This window comes from Harmonia axyridis, chromosome 7 (genome assembly GCF_914767665.1).
Source record: "Harmonia axyridis chromosome 7, icHarAxyr1.1, whole genome shotgun sequence".
Lineage (NCBI taxonomy): Eukaryota > Metazoa > Arthropoda > Insecta > Coleoptera > Coccinellidae > Harmonia > Harmonia axyridis.
Window position 1 is genome coordinate 29,081,386 of NC_059507.1, and position 12,983 is coordinate 29,094,368.

At 32.1% G+C, this 12,983-nt stretch overlaps 1 protein-coding gene across 2 annotated transcripts in view; it reads left to right on the forward strand.

Annotated features, from left to right (window-relative positions):
* The first annotated feature begins 6,038 nt into the window (after positions 1 to 6,038).
* LOC123684201 (protein nubbin-like) overlaps positions 6,039 to 12,983 on the forward strand; it is a 94,026-nt gene continuing 87,081 nt past the window's right edge. The window contains exon 1 of one of the 2 annotated variants that reach the window (XM_045623369.1): positions 6,039 to 6,778. In XM_045623369.1, the coding sequence (XP_045479325.1) occupies positions 6,265 to 6,778 (514 nt within the window). In that variant the 5' untranslated portion in view covers positions 6,039 to 6,264. The remainder of the gene's footprint in view (positions 6,779 to 12,983) is intronic. The other variant, XM_045623370.1, reaches the window with a different exon arrangement.

Sequence of the window (12,983 nt, forward strand, 5' to 3'; positions counted from 1 at the left end):
GGTCACAAAATTTTATACGTTTCCTCTACATTCGTTAATAAAAAATGCACAGATAGTGTGTAGGTACCTTTAAAAAATATAGGTAATTGTTAAAAATGAAACAATTTGATAGAATTACTAAACACAATCGAAGATACACAAAAATGTATATATTTTTCAGGCAAGAATGGTGCTGTAGATTCAAGCAGCAATTTGTGTATCTTCATTAGGTTGGCAGGTGTTGATAAATTGAACCATTTTTAAGAAAGTATTCATAAAAAATTCCCTACCTACTCCAGCCCTGTTCAGATCAAATGAAATTTGAGTTTTACATCATTCAAATGGACTCCAAAACATCCAACACTACATTATATACAGCACCAACCGCCCCTTATATATCCAGCTGGTCTCCCCGTATACATTTCATATTTCTGCATATCGCTTTCCCGTCCCATAGCCAATGAAAAACGACTTTAAAATGAGGAAAACGCTTTCCCTTATCGTTTCGCATTGGCGCATGCATAATGCGAGACGCGACTGCGCCACCGCCTCCAATTTTCATCCGCCGCCACCTTCGATATCAAATCAAATCTGAATATGCGTACATCAAGGTGGCATCGACTTCCATTGCTTTAAACTTCTTGCCGTTTGTTCGGCTTGCAGAGTGGGGGTGGACGAGAACGCTGGTTGGACGGTGATAAGATAGGATGATAAGAGCGTATGCAAATCCGGCTGATAAGAACCGGCCTACTGGTTGAGAGTGATCCCTCAGTTGCTAGGAGATGGGAAGCTGGGTTAGTAACCTGTAGTTTTGATTTGATGCATATAGAGAGGAATAGGGGCTACGAATATTTTGAAATGTCTTTGTTAAGAGGTGGAATGGACATTTAAATGGTCTCAAAAGTTGGAATACTCCTAAGAATGAAAGAAAATCTGAAGAACATAAGTTCAAAACTGCATTTGAATGAAAACCCTTGATTGAATGCAGGTAAACAAAATTAAATATTTATGACATCCATATGTCGACCAATTTTTCGTTGTATTCAATTAAAAATAATTATTTATCAAAATTACTAATTCAAGACAAACTCGTTGTGTCAAATTGAAGATTTTTCGTTGAAGAATATTTTATCTACAGCTCTTCTCAATTTTCCAATTTTCCGCATTGCTTTTTGATAATTTAATTTATTTATTTTGATGAATATTCAATGGATTCGGTCCTTAATTGAACAAAAATCATTATGGATAAATTACTATTTCATTTTCGATAAGAAGTGTCTAGTACTCTAGTAGCAGTAGTATATGTGTAAAAGAAATATACCTATAGTTATTGCTATCCCAATTTTCCAATTTTCCGCATTGCTTTTTGATAATTTAATTTATTTATTTTAATGAGTATTCAATGGATTCGGTCCTTAATTGAACAAAAATCATTATGGATAAGTTACTATTTTATTTTCGATAAGAAGTGTCTAGTACTCTAGTAGCAGTACCTAGTATATGTGTGAAAGAAATATACCTATAGTTATTGCATTATTATTCCATAAGGAAAGGAATTGAATTACTATTATTGCGATAAGTAAGTACCTATTCTCAATGTATTATACGATTTGATATCCTTGAATAAGCAGTCTAAGTTCATGAAGAACCCTAAGGTGCTATTTTGGAAGCAGGTTCAAGCTATCGTGAAATGATCATATGGTTATTTATTCGTAATCTCATTCTGTTATCCAAAATTCATTTTTCTATAAAGAAAAATGATAAACATTTTCTGAAAGAAACAAAAATTTTTTCAACACGCAGTGTTTTGATGAACTGATAGAATCCGTAAATTTCCCATAGTTACGGTGTATTGATAACCCTTGAAGACGTTGTATAATCGTTTTGATGTTTCGCCTCCTGCCATATTGGGATCATTTCCATAGTAACATTCTTAGACGTTCGCCACAAAAATAAAAGTCAAGCTCAGTGAAATGTCATTGAATTATCGAAATGCAGTGCTTTGATTATGGTTATTGAAATTATTCGTTATATAATCGAAACGAATATCAACTCGAGCTTAGACAATATATTTCAATTATACGAACCTCTTCACTCGACGTAGTTCGCGAAACACAACTCGAGCTGCGCTCTCGTGATGTTTCTAACTACGACTCGTGAATCGGTGTATAATCGAATATTTTAACTGAATAGGTATATCATGCCTCGAATGGGTAGGCACTAAAGAACATATAGAAAAAACGAAAAGGACATAATAAAAGAACAAGTTGCACTGAAATGTATAGTTTGAGAATTGGTTTTTATTTTCGTTGTATAAGTATAGAGTTTTTCATATTCGTTGTTGTGCCATAATATTGAACTTCAATCCATTAAGATTCTATATTAAAATATGTACCAACCTAAGCCAATTAGTTGTCAACTTAATAAATATCTCAGGCATAGATTGAATTCAGAACCTTTGAAATTGTGTTGATTTCACCTTCATTACATATAATAGTTAGTTTCATCCAGATAAATACTTCGCATTAAGAGATAAGAAAACATAAAATTATACTTATCAAATCTATATCTACTTCAAACTTTACTTTACTAGGTAGATACACATCTACCTTACTTTAAATCGGTATCTATATAGGTTCTTCGAAAGAATCTTCAAATCATTGAGATCATGGTATCGTAATGTTATTTGAAACAACAAAAATTATTTGTCGCGAATCATAACTCATAACAATATTTATAAATTAAATTTAGAACTATAGATATGTAAAGGTGAGACGATATCGGAATCAAACGAATCTAAGTCCAGGAAATAATATATCATTTTAAAGATAATATAAAATATAAGTAACACAAAAAAAAAATCATAACAACATAGGTTTCTCGGATATTATTGAAAACGTTTTCCTTTTTAATTCCTTCCTATTCAACATCCATTGAACATTGTTGATGTGTTTTATTCAGAACAATATATTGAAATAATAAATATGATGCAGATGCAATACCTATGCAAAATAAAACCTTTCTAAGAACTAAGATGAGTAATTACTTGTGTGATGAATTCCGCGATTGCGTCATTTAAATTTTCCACCTGTTTTTATTTTATTCTATAAGTTCTGGTTATCATGAATAGTGATTAACACAGTCAAGGATAGCATGTATTCAAAAACTTCTGTGAGGTGATATGAAACATTTGAAATTACATATCTATAGATACTTATTGCAAAACCATAATATCATTTTTGAAATATCCTGAACATAATTTTACCTATAAAACTTGATAGATCATCGTGAGTACAAATCTAAGATATAAGAATTTTATCTCATCAATTTTTTGCATAGGTATGTCCAATAAAAACGTTGAAAACCTTTAGAGTAGAGAAAATAGATATAATAGCGATATGAAAGCAATCAAAGTTTATCAACCTGCTGTGCAAGTTCGGAAGTGGAGAAAATGTTTATTTCACATATTTTATTTTTTCTTATTGTTATATTGAACAATTTCAACAATTTCCATTCATTACTTTGCAACTCATGAAATGTAGATGATCACAAAAAAAAATCACCTAGATAATTCTGATAAATATGCATCATATTCCCCAATATTTTTGCATATGCGTTCATCTCGTATACAAAAGATTCTCGCAAACATATATTTGTGGGGGTGACGACCCCATATCATTTCCTGCAAGTGGAGTAAACTGGACTCATTATGTGATAAAATCAATATATATGCTTCAGAATGACCCTGTGGACGAATAGATGCTTCTTACGATATTACTTTGTCCGTTAATATTTTACAGAGTTAGTAGCATAGAAAATGTGACTTGCAGGTATTATCAATAATGAGAAAGAATCGATATGGCTCAAAGAGCCATAATTTCTAGTGATGTCCTCACTAATTTATTTAATTCTGTGAATAAATAAGTTTTACTTATTCCTGTATGGAATTGATTCTATATGATACAGTAGGCAGTTCCTATCGTTAGTTCCTGTACATTCCATTGATACCTACCATATTTGCATTCAAGAATAAAAAATTCAAGTGAAAATTTAGTCTGTTTTCCTTACGTTATTCAGAGATTTTCTTGGAAACGATGATATTTGATTTGATCTAATAATTAATTGATATTATACAATTTTGATCTTTCTAATTTTGAAATTGGATCAATTAACCGAAATGACTAGAAGTGACTGGTATTATTTGAAAGAAAATAAAAACAAATAACATACTATTGAAAAACAAATTTTTTCATTAAATCACCATTAAATAAAAAACGGTGATATAATTAAATAGTTTCCATCCTAATATTTTCTAAATTCATGAAATTAGGATGTTAGGAATTTTCTATGATAGAAGTTTTCCATTAAATTGATAGAAATACCTATTTGAACAGGAACTCTCATGAAATATAGGTTTTATCTAATATTTTGTACCAATGAAAGTGCGATAATGAATTAGACAGACAATTGAATTCAATTCAACAAAAATAGAAATAAATAATATATGTATAGGTATATATGAAGTAAAACACTGCAAAATATTAAAGAATATGGCTCAAATGAAAAATTCCATATTATTGAGTGAATATTAAGATATGTATTATGTCAAGGTATGAATAAAAAAAAACATTTTTGCATAGCGATAAATATAGATACTTGTCTACATGTTCATATTTCATGTAATTATTAATAAATTTTAGGTATTTCAATATTTTTCATGAAATTAATTTCATTATTCATAAAATGAATATTATTATTCATTTATGATCTATTTATCAATCTTAATGAAAATACTCATAATATGATTGCTAGTATCTAGTATCTCTAAAAAATTCACTTGCCTTAACAAAAGCTTTGAAATAGACTCAGGTAACAGTAGGTAGGTACACCAAGGTTGATCTCAAGCTAATTCACCTGTCTTTAGAAAAAAATTATCATGAGTAGATTAAGATGATATAATGATGAGTATATTAAATTATTTGGATTACTTGATATTGATAACGAACAGTTTTATTCTCAATGAATAAAAAAGTCTTATTTGTCATATCATATGAATTCCAAATTTCCAAATTCCTCAATTATTTTTTATTGTTCAAGATTCACCAAGATGCTTCAACATCGATAATCCTTATATATCCACTCCAATTTATTTTTCCAATAATAAACATGGTAGGACTTATAATACTCATATAATAACAAGAAATTCGGTATCTATAAAAATATTTATTAGCTATCAGTCAGCATTCAATTTGAAATTATTTTTTTTATATAATATCATGGAATCAAAAACGTATCTGTAAGTATACATACCAATATTATTTACCGTCAAGTCTTTCTCCGTTTCGCTTGAATTCTTAATTTTTTATTGATATAAATAAAGATTAATTGATATGAATATAAAAAACATTTGATAAAATTAAAAATATACATTTTGAAAAAATTATCAGTAAAAAAAATCTAGAGATGTTTTTCAGATAATTACGAATTATCTTCAAAGAGATCCCAACTGAATATTTCATACGATCAAACGGACAGAGTCACATCAATCAGTCCTCTTATTATCGACAGCACCAATTGACAAGTGTCATACCGAACGAGGCACACAACAAGATTATTTTCGAATTGGTATCTTCGACAAAGTTTATTCACATGTGGCAAAAATGTCCACGACCAAAGTACGATCTTTTACCATCTGAATAAAATATAAGAACGCGAAATGAAAAAAACGAAATTTATGAATAATATGAAGTAGCGGCAATTTGAATTTCAATTTAATCGATCACCAGCGGGTTCGCCATTAAAGCGCGATGGAGAAATAGAAGAAAAAGCGAAGCTACTGCGAGGAATAATCCTTTCCGTTCCATACATATATTCACATAAATACATATATAACATGTAGGAATAAATAAATAATCCATACAATTTATACACTATTGTATATCGGATCGTACTCGCCTGCGATTGGTCCGAGCGTAGCTTCCCCACCACTCGGAGGCCCGGATCGCAAACCCCCTCTCTCGACACGGCACAGCATCCTCCTGATGCAAATATGTGGATGTATACGACCGTTTATACCGCTATAGACTGTGGCGCCGCAAGCAAGTCCGTATAGGTTAGCGCAGCTCTGAATCTCATGTCAACAAACGCGATGCAAGTGACAGTGTGACGACATATCTCAGTGCTGCCCTTAAACACGACTGCAAAGACATTCAGTGCGATCTTGAAGGATATGCAGTGACTTTCGGTGTGTTCTTAGTAGCTCCTTGTAAGCCTAATTCTCGTCCCATGCAAATCGCGAATCTGGCGGATCTGCACAACGAAAAGGTGCGGAGGTGGGTAGAATCCAACCCTTTACCCACCCTCCAACAGAACAATAACGTGGAGACGCCAAAGTCAACCTTCAAACCGAACATCAACAACAACATCGACTTCCAGACCTTCTGGAGACATCCCTCCAAGGAAGAGATGCCGATGTTACTCCAACAACCACCCCCACACGTGCACCTCTCTGCCCACGAAACTGATCAACCCCTGGACTTTACAATGTCTAAGTTTAAGACAAAAACGGGCGGGTCGGTTAACGCGCATCAAATGAAATTCAACAATTTTGTGGCGGCACAACAGCACATGATGCTGTTGCAGAACAATGGGGTGCTGTTTAATAGAAGCAATAATAACAAGAGCTATACGCGCGGTAGTAGCCCTTCGAGTAGTTCCGAAGAAGAGGGTGTTGGACCTCCGACCACCAGCTCTCCACTAAGATCTCTCCCATCTAGTCCTGGACCTCTCAGAGGAGAAGGTAAGTCAGCTTCTCAATTATTCACCATGCAAAACTCTGAAGCCTCCCACAATTGAAACGACAAAGCTACTTTGGATTATCACGTTCCAAATATAACTGATATTTGCTATTGCTGAAAGGGTTTCTCAACCTCTTCATCTTCATTTGAGCCCGAAAGAATAATCCAATTTGATAGAACTCAGAATTATCTGGAAAACCCTGGTCCCTTTGAAGACCATTGCAAATTTACTAGTAAAAGCCTTTTGGTATTCATTTAATCGAAAGAAGATCCTTTCCTTGATTTGATTTCACTCTCCAAATAACTGATATTTGCTATTGCTAAGTCAACCTCTTCAATATCTTCATTTGAGCTAAAGAATGATCCATTTTCATTGAACTCAGAATTCACTGAAAATTCTTAGTCCCATTTGAAGACTATTGCAAATTTGCAAACAAAAGCCTTCTCGCTTCTTAGTCTTAATCGAAAAAAGCTTTTTTCCTCCAATTAGAATTAGCAATTTTGTCTAAATTTGCGATAAAGCCTGTCTGTAAAGATCAAACGGAGATCCAACTAGTGAAAATATCTTTTCTGCCATTCACCCACATCGCTCTACCTGACATGTGGATCTCCATTCTTCAAAGCTCTTGACACCTGCACATTACCGTGCCAGGAAGGCCTAAAAGATGATGCAGAACAGGGATCTATAGATAATTCCGGCAGGTAGTTGCCTTCACGTGGTGAAAAATATGCATTCTTCGCACAAAAAAGTCCGTTGGATAGGAGCTCACACGTCCGTATACATCTATTAATGTTTCCTGGGGATCCTTCGGCTTTTCATCCTCTACATTCATCGTATTCAAATTTTTGACCGTTCTCTTGTTGAAAGACCGGATTCCTGGAAACCTTTGTTGACGTAAGGCTTTGGTTTTTGTGTGGGCATTCAAATGATCTTGCGGTTTCACGAATTTGAATTTGCAGAGGGAGCAAATATTTGATATTCCAAACGGAAAATATACAAATCCTCTTGGAAGCGCTGGCTTGACGTCAAAATTTTTTTACTGGGTTACTTCACGCTCCGTGTGGTTTCAACATGAAAATTAACAAAATTACGATAAATGGTAGTTATGATAATGATCGCCGCTTTAATTGCACGATGGTCAGGAACCATGAGCTTGAATTGAATAAAATACAACACAAAATATCTCACGATTCGTAAAAGGAATTTTCCATTTCAGTATTGTCTCGCAAAAAATCATTTAAATAGCTACTCTCATTCAACCTAAGCATTCTTATGTAGTTATTCATTCATTTTATGACTGTATTCATGTTAACGCAATGAAATGTATGTATGTATGTCACATATTAAATTTCAATAATTATCAATTCTTTGTTGGAACTCGGTTATTTCATCGATTCGAACTAATTAAACATTTAATCGAAATTAATCAATTAATGGTTGCTCTGTTGAATGACCCAAAGCTCTCTTTCTCTGTTTTCAACATAAATCATTCAAAATAAATATAAATCAACCATGATACGGTTGCTGTAAATATGAACGTATTAGTGGTCATGCATATTATTCATAATTAAGCCTAAATTTTAATATGAATCTGACCATGATTAACATGTGAATCGGCTGGGTTGGAATGAGTTAATTAATAATTTGGGGAAAGGACGTATAATTCTTGGTATATATAATTTTTTTCGAGACGAAATGGGTCGATGTCTCATTACATATTGCCAGGTATGTAATTGCAAATTTGTTTATTCCGTGATGTAAAATATTATTGTATTTCAACATTTTTAGTGACACTAATTTCTCTCGAGTTTGTATATTTCACTATTTTTACTTCCTGTTCGGCGTTATCTTATTGATATGTAATTAATAGATTAAATCATTAACTTGTTCCTCCTGATGAATATTTGTTTGAAAGTAAAGAAAAAACGCCCAAAATACACCTTATAATGAAATTAAATTGGAATAAAACTATCGGCATTGGCTTTTTTATTCGAAGGAAGAAGAAATAGGCTCTGATAAATAATAAAATAAAATTCGGAATTTATTGTTTTCTATTCCGATGGTTTTTTATCATAAATTTTGGGAACAGAGAGAGGAAAATATTTCGAAACTTGATGCATTCTCACAGATTTGAAAATATTCTTTCTTTGTTCATCCATTTGCAACTTTGCTTTCAATAGTTTTTAATCATTCTCTTTCTTGTATTCTTAATACAATCATGAAAATATTCTTTGAATGCGTTTTAAGGTATCGACAACACCCCTCTCCACGAATTCTCGCTTTGTCTTCTATAGACTGAAAATCATGGCCTCATTTTTAAGACAAACAACTCAATCTGAATCATATCACAGAAATTGGTCTTTGTTCTTTAGGATTTTATGAGTTTTTCAATATAAATTCGTGATCTTATTGTTAAACATATCTGGTCTTTTTTGACGAATCATGTAACTAAAATTTTCAGGCCTGTAACGCAAAATTCAATTTGCAATACAAACTTCACAGCAGTTCCTGTATTTTCATTAATTGTAAAAACACTTGAGAAAAGTTGACAAAGTAAAACTCAGTAAACAAGCTACATAACCAATGTATACCCTTATAACTCCTCATTAGTACAGAAATCAGTTAACACAAATTAGCAAAATTAGAATTACGGCAACTCCTTCAGGGGGTCTTTCATATCACTTGTGAATATACCTCGGAATATACCTATACTTGTAAAAATACATCAATTATGACTCGTGAGAATTATTTCACTTCATAAAATAAAAACGCATAAGTAGGTATAAGGTTTTCAGATTATATCAAAATAATAATTCTACATTATTTTCAGTGATTATCTGCATAAATGTGCAAATTTCGAAGTCTAGAATAAAAATACTAGTAGGAGTACCTAACATTATATAAAAATAAGGAAACCACTGGCGTGCATGAGCGTCTTTTGCGCTGTTAGACACCACAGAACTGTTTATAAAACTATATATTATAATATCATTGTTGTCGGATATTTTGTCTGGAGTAGGCGATCTTTTACCGAAATATTGTGCATTTTTTTGCGATATTCTGCTTGATTTTTTTATGATCATTGTAACGCGATCAAGATCAAATTTTGTATAAAGCTTGAAACAAAATCAACACTTAAAAACGTCTTTAATTTCGTATCACAAAAATCATCATTCAAAATGAACTTAGGTACAAAATGCCGAAGTATCAATATAAACCTGGTGAAATTATCAAAAATAACATAGGATTGAAATGGAATTCGTTGATATTGTGTAGGAAACAAATACATAGGTATCTAGATATCTTTATTTGAACAATGTTGTTTATACATTTCTGATACCAAGCGGATTCTTTTGGCATTCTTAAAAAAATTATCTCTTTTCTCAATGTAAAAAAAACTTAAATTCCCATAGATTGATACTCAACAAAACCATATGATTTTGTAATGATGCTGATGGTTGCAATAAAGCGCATGCAACCACATGAAGAGTATCTGTTAAATTTTAAATTTATATCGTGGAAACCCGAAAATTACTCTGGTAAAAATAGGATCCGGAACTTAATATCCATGACGGCAACCTGCCCTTTGTATTAACTCCGCTGAAGAACCATAATAGCAAGCACTTATTATCAATTATTTAGGACGTTCTGGCATCTGTTCGCAGGTGTATTTCCGATAGACCATTTGCGGTTTCGGCCAGAACTCACGATTGCAACACACGAATAACCGACCACCCCGTAAATGAGGTCCCGTCCGTTCCAGAAATTCATTCATTTGTTATTTTTCCACTTCCGATTTATCAAAACCACAAAATTGGAATAAGTCATGGCTGTCCGTATTAATTTACATACTTTATACCTACCTGTCAATTAACAAACTGAAAACACACTCTTAATGAATTATTAAATTAAGAACCACCAAGAACCACCGATCATAAACCATGGAAACATAAAAAGAACGAGTAGCAGTAATGAGGAAACAATAGTTATATAGTCTTAAAAAAATGACACGAGATAGTAAACTAATAGGATGGTTTTGCATATATCCAATTATCTGATTTTAATTTTATTTCAATATTTTTCTTCATTTATGGAAAAACAATGATGATGTGAAATCGAATTTGCATTGAATTTCATATGGGAATCTACAAAAGTTTTAGAATTTGCTCTAAATTGAAATTGAAACAACGCGAGAGCGCCAACGGATTGAACAAGAGTTGAATCCGTTGGCCAACATCTAGTTTTGGGAGAAATGCATTCAGAAAATTCACTGACGATATATTGGGTATGTTTCGCTCTATTTGAATAACGTGATGATTAATTATTTTACAATGTTGAAAATTGTGTGTTTGGTTCCAAAAATAATAATCGTTGTGATAGGGGTCATACTTCCAAACTCTCTTCACAGATTTTGCCGGTTACAGCACTACATGGGCTCATTTAGATCACAAAAGCTTTTTTTTCAAAAGTTACTGATACCGGATATAACTGAATTTGACTACTTATTCATCAGAAAATCTTTTCTTTAAATGCTCAAAAATTAAAATTATACATATTTGGGCAAACAATCGATTGGTTTTTCACATTTGGGAAAAATTAATCGAACATTAATATTTCATATCTTCAATTGCAATTTGGGTGGATCAAATAGCCACTTCTACATCAAAATTATAAAATGAAATTATTTGCACGCGACGGATGCAAGTGCTAAAAGGACTAAAAATCCTATGTTTTATGTATAATAAAATAAAGTTCGCGGTACCCTCGGCAGTACCTATTCTTAGAGGTGATATCAAGAAAAGTGGAAATGTTTTAATCTAGAACAACGATACCAGAAACATTAGGTATACCTATTCAAGAAGTCTTTTTTTTAATATTTCCAAAATGATTGGCTTGTCAATATATATGCCTTCGATGAAGAATTATTTATCTATTATTTCTTTGATAAATTTAGGAATACACAAAAAATTTCTGTTAAACTAATTTAATACTGAAGTTATTCAGAATCAGAATGACGGGTATGTTTTGCTGTATTAAAATAACGTGATGATTAATTATTTTAAAATGTTAAAAATCGTGTGTTTGGTTCCAAAAATAATAATCGTTGTGTTAGGGGTCATGAACTATCAATTTCTTGTAGGTACTTGAAATATAATTAGTAGGTAAAATCCTGTAACACGATTATAAGTATCAGTCGATATTTCGATATTTTCCTCTATTAACAACAATTCATTACAGTTTTATAATTTATATCCGAGTGCATAGATAGCCAGTTAAAAATTTGAATATAAAAAGTCCGTTTATTCAAGCACTAATATTCCCCGAAAAATAAAAATTTAACATGTAAATATATGCGAAAGCCAGGGTGCATTAGTATTTAATTTGACAGAAACTATCATTATCGTATCAGACCACTCAGTGCTGTCGGTCTGGTGTGTGAAGTGGCTCGAACACATTTGAATACGTCGTTAAAGTCCAACACATTTGTAAAAGTCAGGATGAAAATTAGTTTCTTAGCTCAGTCATTATTCTCTTTCGTAACAGCTACCTGTATATGAATACTCAAATTCGATAGAAAAAGATCGCTAGAGGAGAAAACAGCATCACCGAAACAAATTTCATGTTTAATTCTATTTTATGACCCGTTCTTTTTTCGATACAGTTTCTCGTTCACCGACTGTCGTAATTTGAAATTTTTCTTTATATTTAATCGTATAAAACATATACAAAAGTTTGTCTACTTACCCAGATATAAAAAAAATAATATATTGACGAACACTCAAAAATATCATGTTTTGACTAACTTTGTTATAACATTATTATTTTGAAATCAATTTTTGTACCAATCAATACTTCAATATCGTTAAATTAGCAACTCGTTGGTTATAAAATTCAAACATAGTAATCAACACTAAACAAAATTGAATCTAGTTGAAAATAATTTGATTTCTGTAAAAATATAGTGTCGACATTTCGAATTCGATATTGTTAAATTTGTTAGGCTTTTTGAGTTGTAATCTATTTCGGAGAACAAGAAAAATAGAAAGCAGGAATCGTCAAAATAGAAAATCAGACGTTAGAATCGAAAGAGGAAGCAAGAAGAAAGAATGAACTTCAGCAAACGGATAGAAGAAAACAAAAAAAGGCAAAGCAATGGGACGGAAGACTCTATCCGCTGCTCAACCCAAAAAGTAAACTTTCCTTAC